Here is an 18,655-nt window from a genome sequence, read left to right as displayed (position 1 = left end):
TTTTACTATGAGATTGCTACGATAAGATAAAAAGTATTTTGGATCAACGAGAGTTACTTTGCATCATATGCTGCACGATAACCAATTTTGTTCTCATTATTTCAACACAAGATTTATCGTGGCTTTGTCTGCACTTCTCTCTTCTTATCGTCTGCTTCTGTGTTCATTTCCGCTGCATTAACTGATGTCCCAGTGATGATGCAACCTCATTATTTATTCATCACTATGGTGCGTATTCAAGATTTTGAAAAAGGGGGATTGGGCTGGCAAGTCATCGTTCGGAGTATTTATATTTAAAAAGTCTATCCATTAATCAAATATGAAGCCCAATAAGACAGCCCTTAAATCTGCCTCTAAACCTGCTTTAAAAAAAAAACACGATTGCATTGATTATTGTACATTTCAACGGTAATGAGCATTGAAATATCTATCGTGCAACTGTTGGTCTTTTCGATCTTTCCGTTCTAGAAACTAAGAATAAAAATGACAAATGGGAGGTGCCCTATATAAACAGTGTAGGCAATAATGTTTTTGTCATCGTAGCATTCATTGTTTATATATGTCTGTGGCAAAATAATTATCTATCAAGCGAATTAGAAGTGAGGACGTCATGAAAGGTGAACGTATGTTTAGGTCTGCTTCAACATGCCTTTTTTATTACGGCACCAATTTACACACTCCGTAATTTTTATTAGCAATAACTTTGTTTCATCTTAAGATTGGAATGATGCAAAAGGGCCAAAATCGCCATTAGTTCGTCATAAATTGTATACGATGTCATTGATTCAAAGGAACTGTCGAATAAAACTGTAACTATTTTTAAACTTCACAGGTACTTATATAATTAACGAAATATGCTTCATTAATTTTATGAATGATTTGGAAATTTATCTTTCTTTTAGTATGCATGTTACGAAATGAGAGCAAAGAGAGCGACGATTCGTGAATTGCTGAACGTCAAGCGAGAGATATTACAGATACGCTTACAAAACATGAAATATGTAGAAAAAATTAATAATCAATAAGAACGGATACACAAACAGCCAATGGAAATAATCCCAATAATTGTAATCAGCATCCTATTACATGTATCATATATATTTCGTTGAATTTTCTAAAACTAATGATATATCACCAATATTGAAGTAGTGGCATATTCCAAATTACGATCTCAACCACTCATAACATAAGTAACCCCCCTTTTCAAGTCTCTTATCTCTCTGTTTCGAGAATGTATAAAAAGTGGAAAAGAGCATCGCAAAAATTATGTAAATGGCTACGAATTGGAAATTTTAAGGTACATCAATACCTCGACATTTTTTCTTACCCATGAGTTAATTGTGACCCTTTGCATATTTTTTCATTTTATTTTAGGAAAGTGGTATATTTGAATAAAAGACTGGTTTGTCTATATAAAAAAGATGTGGTATGATTGCCAATGAAACAACTGTCCACAAGAGACAAAATTTACACAGACATTAACAACTATAGGTCACCGTACGGCCTTCAACAATGAGCAAAGCCCATACCGCATAGTCAGGTATAAAGGGCCCCGAAAAGTCAATGTAAAACAATTCAAACGAGAAAACTAACGGCCTTATCTATATAAAAAAAATGAACGAAAAACAAATATGCTGCATGCCACATATAAACAAACGACAACCACTGTTCATTTTGTATGTGCACTTAAGGGTAGGGAAACACATCTTCTAGTTATAGAAGGAGGAAGTTAAATTTCTATTCTTAGATTCAGGTTCAGGCTTTCTAACTGACTTTCCCGCCTGAAATGTTGTTAGACCTCACAGTATATAAGTATATGGTATTATCAGCTATGAGTTATTTAAAGTGTGTTCATTTTCAGTGAAAATAAATAGAGAAATAAATTTTATTTTTTTATATAACACTAACTTCAAACGATATTTAAACAGAGTCTTAGATACTGCTTACCCCTTTATAAGTAGGGAATTTATTTTCGTAACGAGATGACATTTATTGTGTTTGTGGTTACGCAATTTTAAGATAAGTAATTAAGTCACCTTGTCAAATACAAAGTGAATGATAAGGTGAAGGTCGAACTAAGCCTTCAGTCTAGCCATGTATAGTACTGCATATGTATTTATATAGAAAATGTATTCAAAATTATGCAAAATATTTTTCAGATTTTTTTTGTTTATAACGTAGAACCAGTTCATTGAGTGTTGATCAATTTACGTCAAAGTCATCTTCGATAGCCAAGGGTAATGATCCCCTCTCCTTCTCTAGGAGCTAACCCGTGGCTAGCGAAGACGACGGCAAAGTCAATCGAGGCCATGTTAAGAAATTCAAAAGTAGCGTCATTTTCGATAATGGCAATACAGTGTAGCCCGTGATTTTTTTGACGAACTTTCCTGATTCTAAAATTTTGTAGTTTCAAAATATACTGCAGTTTATTACCCTAATATATGTTAAGTGTTTTATAATGTTTGTTTTAATTATATAATGCTTTATTTCAAATACACCGTTCTAACCTTAAGGATTCATGGCATATAATTATTGAACAAACTGTAATACAAGAAAAGGAAAATTGAAATATGCAATAAGTTAGCAAAAATTTTAATTGCATATAACTATGCAGTTAATTAGTGCACTTTTCGCATTGCTGTGACTTTTTGTATAAACACAGAATCAATGCATGCAACTTAAAGGACCCGTTGTAGCTTGGTGTTACATGTGAGCCAATGCTCTGGGTTGAGGACCGTACTTTGACCTTTAATGGTTTACTTTCACAAGTTGTAACTTTGATGAAGAGCTGTCTCAATGGCACTAATCAAGCTTAACTTGTAAGACCAGTCACATAAATCATTTTGACACCAAGGGTGACTGAGGGATAGAGCGGTGGTCCTCAACGTCATAGTTAATTATTGGTAGAAAGTTGTCTCATCTAAAATCTCAGTGAAATCGTATCGTTCTTCTTGGGATTCTTTACATCAAAAACAAAACCTGTTATTTGATATCGGATGGACGAACGGACGCACAGACTAGTACATATGATGCTCAATTGCAAGATACATCGAAAGCGATGCTACATAAAACGAATCAAATGTTACAATTGGCTTTTTTTTTATCTCCTTGTACCAACTGAAAATTTTGATGGTGATAATGGCATATGAAACGATTATCGCGAGACCACTTTAATTACTAGTGTAACCCCTCCCCCTAATTGAACCGATTGTTTGCGTAACGGGATTAGTCAAACAACAGCCCATATAACAATATAATAGTAGTAAAACAGAAATGGAGATAGCTCTAGATGAACCGCATACCGAAATAGGCCTAAATGGATTCACTCAGATACATTTGACGATGAAGCAGTTCCTGCTCCGATATGTTTGCACCCGTCGTGTTGCTCTGATTGAAAAATAATTAAACTATATAAACATATACAATATACTTACGACTTGAAATTTTGATGGTCCTCCAAGATCTATTTCATTATCACCTTCACTGATGAATGTTTTGTTTTGTCGTGTTGAATTTCCATATAATATTCCAAAACAAGTAAAAACAAACAATACAAACAAAACACAGTGACCTAAAGTCCGGAACATTTTAGGCTTGACCGAATATCGTCTTAGTGTATTACAATCCCAACACGTGTTTTGTGCAGGTATAAATTTTTGATGATATATTTTATCTATATGAATGAAACTATTCTCACAATCACGATTACAACATTTATTACATGTGTTATTTAATGAACTATATATTCCATATGATATAGCTGAATCGTCCTGGGAATGTTGCGGCGCTGTTCCGTCTCTGATCCTAAAATTAGAAAATAAATTTAAAGTTGCGAAGTCATGTTTTTCAATTTTCGATTACAAAAAGACCTTACAGAGTTACTTAAATACACATTTGTAGTAATTTTCTCGTTTTCACAGCGAGATCATTTTTCAACTAATTTGAAAATTATACGTAATATAAAATTACCTAAAGTAAAAACAAATTAGGCTTTCTCCGTGTCATATGTAATACATACGATCATCTTAATTGTAAAAATACATGAATTGATTCTTTGTATCACTACATGGCTATCTATCCACGAAACAAAAAAGTCCGTTATCAGAGAATAAAAAAATACACCTACACTAAACAGGGTTTATCTAACCGGAATAAAAACATTGGCAGTCTCTACGGGTCAGACAATGGCATCTTGCCTGATTGTGTTGCATTTTGTACTGATGGCGAGAGAAATATCGTTAGTAATGATAACAGTATCAATATAGGTAATTCCGAATGTATTGTAACAATAATCAAATATTTACCTACATGTATTCTCTAAGCAAATTTCTAAGCAGATCACATAAACGTTATTTTTTCTAAAGCTTGTTTTATTTTGTTTGGACTACACAGACAGCGGATTAAGAAAGGCATGACTGTTTTAAAACATAATTTTGTAGATAAAAGCAATGAAAGAAAGATGCTGTTTTTTTTTATCTATTTGTCTTTAATAGCCCACTATGCGGTATGGGCTTTATTCATTGTTGAAGGCCTTACGACGACCTATTGTTGTTAATTTCTGTGTCATTTTGGTCTCTTGTGGAAAATTGTCTCATTGTCATTTATACCTCATCTTCTTTTTATGCCCCATCTACGATAGTAGAGGTACATTATGTTTTCTGGTCTGTGGCTCCGTTCGTTCGTTTGTCCCGCTTCAGGTTAAATTTTGGTCAAGGTAGTTGTTGATAAAGTTGAAGTCCAATCAACTTGAAACTTAGTACACATGTTCCCTATGATATGATCTTTCTAATTTAAATGCCAAATTAGAGTTTTTACTCCAGTTTCACGGTCCACTGAACACAGCAAATGATAGTGCGAGTGGGGCATCCGTGTACTTGGGACACAATCTTGTTTATATCTAACCCAGAGACCAAATGACACAGAAGTCTACAACTTGTAAATGTATAGGGTAGAAACCAGTACAATGTCGCAAAATTGAACTCGTTTTCACCACTTATACAAAATGTTTACAAGTAATTAAAATTTGAAAGGAAGGTTTGAAACAAAAACATATTTTCTGTATGACTAATTCATCATTCCAGATCTATAATTATTATTGGTGTACGGTATTTATAATGTTTTAATTGGATTTATAATCAGACGAGATAATATTTATATCATGCCATCTCGTGCAGTTTACATGCTGATCGAAAAACATGTTGCTTCTGTTATTGATGTACAAAATAGTTACACTCATTTATTGATAATAAGTTACACTGCGGTTAAATTTACCACCGAAAATTGATTAACAGATCAGTTTGTTTTGTTGTAATTTCACTTTTGATTGCTGTAACAAGAAATATTAGAGCACCAATAAGAATAGAACTATTTTACACTTCGGGAGGACTACCATTCGGAAGTACTGCTTGAAAACCAAAGTTTGAAATGAAGACATTATATCCGAAGCCTTGTGTAATCAGTGTGTAAAGCAATCTACTTTTATCAATTTAAACTTTTAACATGGTATACATGCTTATCATTTCAATTCAAATTAAGATTACCGTCTGTTCCGGTTTGAGGGGATGTCTAAGCCAGACTTCGATTACCCTACAACTGGACATTGAAGAACAAATACTGGTTCCAATCGTTTTAAGTGTTTGAGCTTTTGAGTTTGACATTTGATATAGGATATTCTGTTTTGAATTTTCCTTAGAGTACAATATTTTTACTTTTTACCTATCAACTAATTACAAAATATATCTGACAATGAATTCTAAAAAAAATTGTCAAAAACTGAGTTCTACATTTAATGTTGTTATGACGAGTTCATTATATTTACATAGGTCTTAATTGCAATGGCATATTTGTTCGCGATGTAAAGTTGGTTGTTTACCTTGATATGAAAGAAGTTCTTCAAGTAGCTTTGTTTCTCAAAATACGGAATTAAACTTTAAATTGTAAGATATTCATTCAGCTCTCGTAAAAATAATATGGCTGATTGTTATCACCTTGTATAGAGGTTGAAAGTTTATCCTCGCTATATTTGAGAAGAGCACATCTTTAATATCCCGCTTAAATAGCATGTACTACAGATTGAAGTATTATGACGATTAAGTCGTATTATGATGTAATTTTGAATTCTTGTGTGTAAATACCAGCTTGTAGACGGAAGGGATAGACACATAAACAATTGTACATGTATGAAGCAAGAACATAACCTTAACGTTTATGTTAAAATGTATCTTTTAATGTTTCTATTGTCAAGATTATTTAAGAAAAAGTACTGAATTAAAGTAAATAAATTCTTGATTATACACCAATGAAATTCAACCAAACGGATTACATAGACAAACGATACCTAGACGGTAACAGAAAGTCTTCAGTATTAGACAGATGTCTACACAATATGTACTATTTTTTAAATTTTAGTTCATTTGTATGTTTCGGAGTTTAGTATGACGTCCATTTTTCACTGAACTAGTGTACACATTTGTGATTGGATGTCAGTTGAAGTAAGCCTCGGAGAGCGGGGTTTACTCTCTGTGTTGAAGACTCATTGGTGGCATTGGGCATCTGCACTTTGGTCTGAGCTTCCTCGTTGGCACATTCCCAACTTCCGTACTTAATTTTACAATATGTTCTATGGAAATAAGGAGATGTGGTATAATTGTCAATGAGACAACCCTCCATCAGAGACAAAATGATGAAAAAGGTTAGCAACAATGGAATGGGAAGGTCGATGTATGGCCCTCAACAATAATCAAAACTAAAAGTGCATAGCTAGCTATAAAAGGCCTTGAAATGTCAACTGTAAAACATTTCAAACGAGAAAACTAAGTTGTTTAAACGAGTGCCTTTGCCAGTCTCAACACTTGCACAAATACAAAAGTCAATTGATAGTATGTCTGTCTAACATCAATCCTTTTAAAATAAAACTCATTTATAAATAAGAAATTTGAAAGGGAAATAAAATAAATACGTCATCGTAGTGACTCGGATTATTCTACACCCATTCCTACTGGAAAATGCGAATCGTTTTAAAGAATTTCAAATATGGATAATATAAGAATACATGTAAACATTGTACATTATGAATGAGACATCTAGACATAGCTTATGAATGAGGCATCTGAGCACAGTGCTCAGCATTACGTAATACACCAGCTTCTTTTTCACATGATATATCAAGATACGTATCGTATACAATCATATATGTTTTAATTGTTTATAGAATGCAGGAATATAACGCTACGGGACTCGATAATTGGCGTAACTGAAATTCAAGTTCCCACAATGCACCAGAACACCTCTCCAAGACAAATATGACTTTCACTTTTTCTGATGTATCTCCGATAAAATGTCAATGAACGTTTGAATATGCACATCTGCAGTAGTTGTTAAAAAGAAGCTTGTGTTTACATACTCAAATTAAAGTACATCTTCGTATATCTATATAGCATATACAATTAATACAACAGTTACGTAACGCAGTAATGTCTTTAATCTGGCTATTAAGTAATTATACCTACAAGGTGTGTTGTTGTTGTTTTCAACATACATTTTATAATTCTTACATGTATACTGAAATTGAACGTTTACTTACTTAAACTTACATAGCTTTATTTTTAACTTTATAAATGGGAGTATTGCGCTGCCTCTTTATTTTTAATTTTCGTTTTACTTACATTCATATAGTACAGGTAACAAAAAATCGGAGACTCCTGAAATAATGCCTAAAAGAAAACCTAAACAAAAATAAATCTGCAGTAAGTGAAAACCAAACACGCCACCAAACCTTAAAAAGGCTGAATATACCAATTGCCCTAATCAAAAATCACAAGTCGGACATTGGCGATAAACGATTAAAAGACAAACTTCATCTACAAAACACTACAAAAAAAGTATAAAAAGGAGGAACACAAAACCCACTTAAACGTTATCATTTACTTCGGAATGATTAAAGATCCTGCTAGCTTAACGGTATACCCGTCATGTTGCTACTGGCAACAACAAAATCGTCTTATGTCAAGCTTGCTCCCGAATTAGGAGTAACTTGGTATCAAGTGCCTTGTCCTCTAGCTAGTTTGTCCTCTAATATAACGTCCGATGTTTGATCTTCGTTTCAAGGCAACTCATGTGATATCAATATACTCGTTATTTATTGTTTTAATAATACTTTATAATTCCTCCATTTTGCAAGTATGCATAATATACTACGACTTACACGTAAAAGTGCATGTACACATATGTTATGAAATGTCAATAACACCAGCTGTGAGATTGACAGTGTATTGATAACTGTGGGAATTTTAGACATAATCTCGGCTATTTTCGTCCCTGGTATCTTGTTCGTCACTTATGACTGTCGAATATAGATTTTGACCTTCATTTATACATTCACAAATTCCATTTCACTCCATATGGGGGCATCCTGATCAAAACTAGAGAAAACAGTATTTCTGTTTGAACCCTTAAGGGGTACCAATCACTTTGACTAAAATAGATTTGACTCGTTTAATTTTAGTAAAATTCAACATTTCAAGTAATTTGAAACACACAACTTACAGGAGTTTCATTTGAAACCTAGCATTTTGACAAGCACTAGGTATATCGCTTTGTTTCTCTTTACTAAAGGTTTTTGATAAAAAACGTTCAGTTGATTTTCAAAGAGTTAACTCCTTAAGGTGGTATGTACCCCTTAAATATTGCAAATTATTTGCTTAAAAAAATAAGATGATTTGCTAATTTGCTAAATTGTAAAAAATAAAAATAAAATGATTTTCAAAGCGGAAGTGAAGCCGACCATGTATGGGCAGGAATATAGTCCACTTGACAAGATCGATTTGATTCTTTTACACACCTTAAACATAAATCACCTCCCTTTGTCAATTGTAAACTGGTTCTTTGTCAATGGTTGACTGGGACTTTACCAGACAAATTTGGTTCTGCCCACGCAAAGCATAATAAGTTCAAAGTGATATATCGGCGTTTTACCCAGTTTTGAGTGAAAAACAACTACTGCTTTCAAACGTTTTTAGCTAAGTGTGACAAATAAAAAGGACAAATGTAAATTAAAGATTTGATAAAACTTTTTTAAATAAGGTTACGCACATTTCGCACAGATAAATTTGCTCTTTCTGCTAGCTCTGAATTGTCAATGAAAAATAAATGCCCTTTTAAAAATGAATGCTTTCTAATTACATGGTCAATTACGGGAATTTGAAAATACAGAATTAGAAAAAGAACTTCCGTTGTTGCGTCATCATTACCAGTTTTGTATATTCCCTTTGATATCTCTTTTTCTCCCTCAATAGGAGGCGAACCATTACCCCCAACACCATAAAGCGTGTTCAGTTTACAAACAAAACAATTTTTGAAGTATAAAATTACACTTAATTTAAAATTAAGTTAGCTGTGAGATTACCAATAAGCCATTCAAACATGATAGTTGTAAAAAAAACTATCACGATTTAATTTAATAAATATATATCAATATGTTTAACTAAACTAACATTTAGAAAAATAAATGTTTTTTTTCTATTTGAACAAATGCGTAATATGTGACCAGACAAATGCATGTAACTTAAACTAATACATACATAAATAACATGAATTGATTGAATAGTTTTCTCTCATCAAATCCAAATTTAAATACATACATATTGTAGATATCGTTTCGTTAAAAAAAAATCACATGTCTTACCTAGCACGTTATAAATAACTCCCATGATGCAATGTAATAACATACAGAGTGACATATGTACCATTGTTATATAATATCATAAATTATGACGCAATCTTCAAAAGGAGAAAGTAACAGTTTTAGAGGTCATTTAAAAACCCAATGTCGAAAGTTTAATGGTTTGTATGCGGAAATGTAAAATGAAAAACATAAAAGCTTTTAGTATGTCAACAGACTCATATCATAATTACATTGCATGTTGACAAGTGTCTACAGTTTTTAATTCTATATAAACGTCTACACATTGGGTGTTTTTCTTTTACAAATGTGACAACCTTTTTCAGATTGTAAACTCTCCCTTTGTTTAGTTTTAATTTGGTACGCGTCACGTTTCGTTTATTTAGTTTTAATTTTGTACGCGTCATATTTTGTTTATTTTAACATATGAACGTCTACATATTGAATGTTTGTCATTTCAAATGTGACAATAATTTTCATATTGTAGGCATCCTTTTTTTAGTTCTTTTGTTTTATATTAATTTGCGTCAGTTTTAGTATAGTTCAACTATGTTTTTAAGGTCCCTCTTTTTCGTACCGACAAACCCAGTACACCTTTCTTATGAAGGGTGTTTAACGAGGCTCTCAAAAGTAAGTCTTCAGTAAATGTACACTTTAGCTGTTTGCTGTAAAGAATAGTGTTTAGTGGGCTGCCGTGTTGAAACATTAATCTTAAGCATTCAAATTTAACACCACTGTCCTCGCGTATTGACCAATTTAAGTAGTTTCCTATACGGTGATCAGCCCATGTTTTTCCCCTAACTATTTGAGTTTTTATTAAAAATTGGGTTAAAGCTTCTAGATTTCAACGAAAATTCCAAACAGGATTGGATTGTATACATGTACAAGCTTTTGACATGGTAAATATTAGTAACCTTTTCGAAAAATACTAAATGTGTTTAAAGTCTTTTTTATTCTTTATATTATTATGGGGCCGTAAGAGCCTTGACCGGAGAATGTTTTGAACGAAACGCGAAAATGTGTGCACATTCTTTTATAACCATATAAAATTACAAAAAGATGCATTTTCTTATATAATTACATTTTTATGTTACAACCATGAAATTACGAGTAACATCACGACTTCCGTTTGTTTTACTTTACATTTCTTTAATTTTGTCACGAAGAGCACGTGCAGTCATAATATTCCATTTTATAAGGAAAGAAAAATATCCATTGGAATGGCTCGACCACTCTGAAAAAGTACGGAATCGTATGAAACGTCTTTGTATTTGTAATGAAAACTAAAAATGTGTTAATATACTTACCAAGTTCGTTATCTTTTACCAGAAATTTTTATCGGTTCTTAATTTTTAATTTCATTTCTGGCTCTTTTCACATTCAACCCCCCCCCCCTTTTTTGTATTAACGGACCGTTGATTTATTCCTCGGATGTTGCACCACGCGATTTATACACCCAATGCACAGCGGTACTTCAAATTTAATCTTGATCAACTGCACAATGTGTATTATACTATTCAAAGATATAAAAAACAAAATATTAATATAACGACACAAATATTTTACCTTTTAAGATTGAGTTTTGAAAAGGCGCCGCTACACATATTTGTTGATATCAATACCATACAAGCAAGTAGTACATAAATATGCGTATGCTATTCATTCATTTAATGATTTGTTTTGGTATTTTCATTCATAAAATTGATTCAGTAAGATGTAGGAGTTGCACAATAACAGATGTTCCAAGATCAAAGTTAATTCACTTCGATGATGCAATACTAGTACTTTATTATGAATTTTTATGCAAATAATTTGTCAGGCGTAACTTGTAAATATAACGGTTTAGAAGGTTTATTTAATACATGTATTAGTACTTGAACAAATTTTCTGAATACAAAATTCACTTAAATAGAAAGCTAAAGCTAAAGTATTGAGTTTTCAATTACTTATTGCACATTTGCAATACAAATACGTTGCATTTACAACCCGTGAAACTGTATACAATTATGGGACTGTATACGCGCAAAAATTTATAGATGTAAAATTGTACATTGTCCATTCGTTTTTGATGTGTTTTGTTATTTGATTTTGCCATTTGATTATGTACTTTCCGATTAGATTTTCCTCTAAGTTCAGTATTTTTGTGATTTTATTTTTTATTGTACATAATTTGTATCAAACGTGCTATTGAATGAATTCAAATTTGTAGTCACAATAAACCTCTCAAATGTTATTTGTTAAATTATAAAAATGCTATTATAAGTTTTTTAGAAGAAAAAAAAAGATAAAATTGAGAAAGGAAATGGGGAATATGTCAAAGAGAGTCTGAACACATCCGGACCAAAGAGAAGATATATATAGCAGATAGCAGCAGAAGGCCACCAATGGGTCTTCAACGCAACGAAAATATCCCGCACCCGGAAGTGTTTAGGTTCATGAAGTTTCAAATAACAGTCTATCCTTTCAGCAAAATGACAAATATTGCATATCGAAGACGCACGTCAATACGTCTTATCGTGCTTGCTTGTGCCTATTATACTATATCAACCAATCTCATCAGTCTCTATGGTTCATTTTCGTATCATAGGTGTGATTAGAAAGTAAAGGATTATCAAGAATAAGTCTGCCTTCCCTTGATTTTTACTTTAATTCGATTTACAGAACTAACCGATCTTGCTTGACTGAAGAATTGATAGAATTTAATAGTTACTTAACGTCTAGTGACAAGTATTTCATACATATTCAGAACGAATTCGATTCATCAATCAATAAAAAATAAGATGTTGAAGGACTCGAAGTCGACCTTGATTAACCATAGAAACAATCAAAATCATTGGCCTACAGTCAACTAAATTGACAACACCATGAAAATATTAAAACCAAACCAAAACGACAATCGGTACCACCTGTGGAACAGGATCTACATACTCTTTCAGAGCACATTAGATCACCCCTGTTTTTGGTTTAGTTCGCCTGCCTTTGTCTTTACTTTTCTATGAAATTGACATGGGCACAACTTTAAGCTTGTATAGCCTTGAATGATAAGAAGTGACGGTGTCTGATGCACCGGAGATATCGGACGTTAGCTAAGGGATGATGTGGATAGGGTTTACAGAATAGACAACAATAGACAAAAAGAAAGGGCAACAATAGAAAGAAATAGAGAAAATATACAAAAAAAAAAAAAAAGAATAGAAAATAATGGGGTTCTAAAATATAACGAATAGAGAATAACAGACACATTTTATAAACAAATAGAGAAAATAGTTTAAAAAATACAGAAATGTAAGACTCCTATCCAGACACTCTTAAAGACTAATAAGATCTCCTAGAAAAGTATTGGTCTGAGAATTGGTACATACATGCACATGTATGATTTCCAATAATTGAATTGAAGTAGAGTCAAATATCAAATTACAAATACACTTGTATATATGATCGTAATTTAAAACAAATATGCAGACAAATTTATTCAGTCCTATTGAAACGATAAGTCATGTTTTGTGTCAACGATTTAAAAGTTTTGTTCAATTTAAAAGCGGATTATAATTCAAAATTTCGAATATCTTTCATTAAATAAAATTGAAAAATCATAAAAATTATTAAGTGTTTTAGTTCATATGATTTGAAAAGTAGCGACGAACCTATGACAAAGTAATAAAATAATCTTACCTTGATTTATTCATGGTTCTATATTCACACAAGTTACTTTTATATACTAACTACCATTGATATCGGTATATGATATACTATGATATACTATTCGCCTGTTTAAACATTTGATGCAAGCATGCATCTGAAAAACATATCAATTAAATCTATCTCTTTTTTATACATTATCACATTCAGACCTCATTTTAAGAAGATAATTTTACCTACTTTATTTTGTACCAATCATAACATTCTCCAAAAACAGTAATTTAACCCCAAAAGGTGTTAAAGGTGATGTTCATAAATTTCTTTCTTACATGCAAATTTGAATTAAGAGTTTAAACAATATCAATTAACTTTGATTATGTACTTTATGAATTTAATATAGAACGAAGTACTTCTACCGAACAAGGTAGTAGTCTGTGTGTCAGGAATGTTAAAAAGGCCATGTTGAAAATGATAGTTTAATGTATGGGTATAGTGACCAACACTTATTTTTATGAGGTTCATTTAAAAAGGTGTTAAAAAGAAATATTAGAAACATGTTATCCTAAACTTTGTGGAACAAAACATGATTGTAATGTGAGTTTATTATGAAAATGACAGCTTACCATACGGTATGGTTTTTTCTCGTTCTGAAAGCCGAGCGATTGAATAAAACTGCTTAAATCCACTTCATTTGACCCTCGGTGGATAGTTGTCTCAATGGCAATCATACCACATCTCCCTATTTTTTTCATGAAGATATATAATAGGACACCTCGCTTCGCCATCTTATTCATTCAAAGCTTTATATAGATTTTGCCAAATGGTCATAGGACACTCACTTCGCCATCTTGTTCATTCAAAGCTTGATATAGATTTTGTCAAATGGTCATATTAGGACACTCACTTCGCCATCTTGTTCATTCAAAGTTTGATATAGATTTTGCCAAATGGTCATAGGACACTCACTTCGCCATCTTGTTCATTCAAAGTTTGATATAGATTTTGCCAATTGGCCATACTGAGGACACTCACTTCGCCATCTTGTTCACTCAAAGCTTGATATAGATTAAGTATTATATGTACATAATTTCTACTTTGAAGTTTAAAATGATTGCCAATGAGACAACTGTCCACCAAAGTTTATTTGAATTTGATGTAAGCATTTATAGGCAACGGTACAACCTGTTTGATATTTTATGTTTTAAAAGCGCAGAGTTGACAATCGGTGCATAGGTGTTTATAACTACTGTTTGTTTTTATTACAATAATAAATACACTAAAATGATATTAAACAACTTATAAGCTGCGTCGGATACAAATCGATGTTATGCAAATGCACGTATACTTGTACATGTATAAAGACTTTAAAGGATTTTTGGACTTTCAAATACGAAATTAAAGATACATACAGATAAAATTGAGAATGGAAATGGGGAATGTATCAAAGAGACAACAACACGACCATAAAAAAAAACAACAGCAGAAGGTCACCAACAGGTCTTCAATGTAACGAGAAATTCCCGCACCCGGAGGCGTCCTTCTACTTTCCGTATAGAGATTTTGTTCAACCCTATATAGGTTAACAGCTTTCTAGATATTCATTTGTAGCTCATATTTATAGTTCAAGTATAATCTAATACATCAACCGATATTCATTACTACATGTATAGATATAATATATCGTAAAATGTAGAGCAGAGTTTTCAAATTTAAAGATAGAAAAAGAAACCTTATTCTGAGAACTTTTAAAGTGCATTGCAGTCACCAGGTCGATATATTTCAAAGGATTCCTCCTGCTTTTGCTAGCAAACGAACTTAATTTGTTTGAACTATGAAGTTGAAAACATATTTATATGATAGATAAATGAGTAGGAACATTTCTTTTCAAAGCAAAATGTAACCCTCGTCATTTATTTCTCAGCTTGCTTAATTTATAATTAAAGTTTGAACATTTTTTTGATAACTGATAGTTTTAGATATTATATACAAAAGTACAGTATCTATGTACATTTGATATAAAAATAAAAGGATGTGATATGATTTTACACGAGACAAATTTTCACTCGAGACAAAAGGGCGTAGAAGTTAGAAACAGCAGGTCGCCGTACAATCTTCACAATGAGCAAAACCCATACCGCATAGAAAGCTGTAACGTGGCCCTGCCATGAAAATATTTAAAACAATTGGAACGAAACAACGAACGGTTTGAAAGACACACATGTTGCCTGAAAACAATATTGACTCCACGTCACGTGACATATATCAGATGCTTATCAATATTATATCAAGATAGAAGTTAAAATATATTGTAAAAAATGGTCCGCCATTTCATCTATTATATCTTCGCACCGAAGGTAAAAACACAACAGGGGTCCAGTTAAAATAGATTGTCAACTATAAAAGTCTTCGATGTTTATCACATTTCTTCAAAATAAGGACCACATTGATACTTTGGTTTTAATTTCAGAATTTTAAATGAGATTATTAGATATATTTCTCATTAAAAGGATGGCTTATCCATGCTATCATATACTGTTAGTTATCAATCAGTTCTGCCACCTGCAATGCAGGTATAATTGTATATTATATTACATTTCTATCATTCGTCAGTTTACTGGATAAAATCATTTTACATTGGCACTGAATTACATTTGATAATTATCAAGATGCGTTTATTTATCACTTGCAACTGGATTACTTAAAGGTGAAACGAACTCTCTTATTTATAAGTCTTCATAAGTCTGTCAATGAATTAGCTTAAGACATTTCTATAGCTTGATACGGCGGCAACTTCATTAGAGTAAGACATAAGACATTTCTATAACTTGATACGGCGGCAGATACATTGGAGTAAGACATTTCTATAACTTGATACGGCGGCAGATATATTGGAGTAAAACATTTCTATAACTTGATACGGCGACAGCTTTATTGGAGTAAGACATTTCTATAACTTGATACGGCGGCAGATATATTGGAGTAAAACATTTCTATAACTTGATACGGCGGCAGCTTTATTGGAGTAAAACATCTCTATAACTTGATACGGCGGCAGCAATATTTGAGTAAGACATTTATATAACTTGATTCGGCGGCAGCTATATTGGAGTAAGACATTTCTGCTACATGATACGGTGGCAGCTACATTGGAGTATGGTATTTAGACTCTACCTTGTCATCTGAGTAAGGTTTTACTCAATACATTTTAGTTATTATACACATAAGCTTTCTGTTTGATGTAAAAACTTTTGGCGTTTTTCTTTTCTTTTATCAATGCTATTTGACCTTTTATTTACCCCTCTTATTGTCCTCCCGTTGGTAAAAGTTGCAGAAAACAAACTCCAGAAGATTAGAAGTCAAAGGTAACAAGAGTTTTGATAACTTGATGCTAGTACACAGATTGTAGAGTCTGTTTATTTCTAACTTGGTTGACGATCGAATTTCTAATTTGTTGATATGTTTATGTCTGGGGTAACCATTTGTTTTCAAATTAGCATTGCAGAAAATTATCGTTCCCCTCTCGCGTAATGTAGATGATTTTCCTCATTGATAAAGATAAGGTGATATCAATGGTGTATCATTTTAATGAAAATAAACGCAGCTTATCAAAAGATGTCACTAGTATACAAGCGTTCACTGACGTACGTACGTAAAAACGACCTTGATTTTTTAAAATTTTAATTTGCCTAAAATTTATAGCCCTACTTTTACTGATACAACTAAATGGCCGCCTTGTTTATTTCAAACTGCAAATCAGAGGCATCTGACTTATCGAGTAAAGTTTGGGTTTTCTTATCAACAACGTCAAAAGGGGCATAACTCTGAGAGATAAGGTAGATAACCGTGATAAAAACTTCTAATTGGATTAGATTATGCAGTAAGTAGTAAGAGTTACGCAAGACACATAGTTTTCCTATCTAAATCTATTTGCCTTATGGTCTTTTGCAGCATAAACATTAAAGTTATCACGTGATATCATTTCAGTGCAGCGCCATGTCAACAGATGTTCCCACGTGTTGTAAATCATTCAAGTTGTGACGTAATGCAGACCACCTTCGGCAACCTTAAGCGTTTAGATAACTCTGACGGTATCAACAGCAAGGTAACTTCATTACAATTTCAAGGTCTACACAGTGTTTGAAGAAATCAGTTATCATCATGTGAAATCTAAGCATCAGATACGATTACGATTTCCTTTCAGAGGTTACTGTATCGTTAGTATGTCAAGGTCTTTGAGTGACACACATTTTAAAGAAATTTGTTTTTTAAGTCAAACATTTGGGTTGCAAATTTCCGTTTAAAATTCGACCTTTAACAAGAAGAATTGAAATTAGAATAGAAAAAAGGAACTTTATATGGGGTAGAACTAGTTGAATATAGATGGCTTTTTGAAACAGTAAGGTTTTTATGCATTTATGAGAAACAGAATTAAATCATTCTGTACTTATTATCTAGAATTGCACTACATATTTTCTTTAATATAAAATAGTGGATATAAACGTTTGTTGTATTTGAAAAACAACGTATAAATTAGAACTATAATTCTTTTCATGGCGTTGCAAGTAGCAACATTTGTGTTTTCCTTAAAAAATCGAATTTGTTTTTTGGTCTTATTTGTTTTGGTAAAAGTCTGTAATATCTTAAGATATTGAATGTGTTCTGATTCTTTTCCATACGATATTACAATAAGAGTAGTTTATCAGATTTTTACCCTCTTTTATTTTTGTATTATTATTTTGGCGCCGGTGCCAAAATTCAATGAAATCAGGTCAAGCGCCTGCGTCGACAAAAAAGATCTTTGAGTATTATTTTTCACAATACCTTAATTACTACGAAATGAAAATTTATGTGTCGCAGTATAATTTCTATGAAATTGTTCTTTGGGTTAAATTATTGTTGAAACCAGACAACTTTGTCAACCTCTCAGCCTATTTAAGGTTTCAAAAAAAAAGTGTCACAATATTATTTCCCCTCCATGACTTATTCTTTTTATCAACTAAAAACCTTTTCTTATTCAACGTCCAGCAATTAGTATAAGATTATTCAGAGTGACACAATTTTAACTTCAAAAATATTTTCTAATTTTCAATAATCATTTTTTTCTTTTTTGACTTAATTTTTTATAAAAAATATAATGACTAAAAGAAAATAACTCAAATGTTACTTACAACTTTCCTGACCGAGTCCATGTACCTGGTGAATTTATTCACTTGTTTTGTTGACCGTATATATAAAAGTTAATCGAAACTGACCAGACCATAATATGTTAATATCTCATGGAATTATTTGAAATCAAATTTCACAACAAATGTATCAGTTTGGCCGTAGATAAATCTA

The 18,655-nt window shown here is 32.1% G+C and overlaps 1 protein-coding gene across 1 annotated transcript in view; it reads right to left on the bottom strand.

The window, feature by feature from the left end:
• LOC134695723 (uncharacterized) overlaps nucleotides 1–18,655 on the bottom strand; it is an 81,742-nt gene that overhangs the window by 10,943 nt on the left and 52,144 nt on the right. Inside the window, exon 3 of the mRNA XM_063557109.1 lies at nucleotides 3,435–3,804. Within this exon, the coding sequence (XP_063413179.1) occupies nucleotides 3,435–3,804 (370 nt within the window). The remainder of the gene's footprint in view (nucleotides 1–3,434; nucleotides 3,805–18,655) is intronic.

This window comes from Mytilus trossulus, chromosome 14, assembly GCF_036588685.1.
Source record: "Mytilus trossulus isolate FHL-02 chromosome 14, PNRI_Mtr1.1.1.hap1, whole genome shotgun sequence".
Lineage (NCBI taxonomy): Eukaryota > Metazoa > Mollusca > Bivalvia > Mytilida > Mytilidae > Mytilus > Mytilus trossulus.
This window is presented reverse-complemented; position numbering and strand designations above follow the sequence as displayed.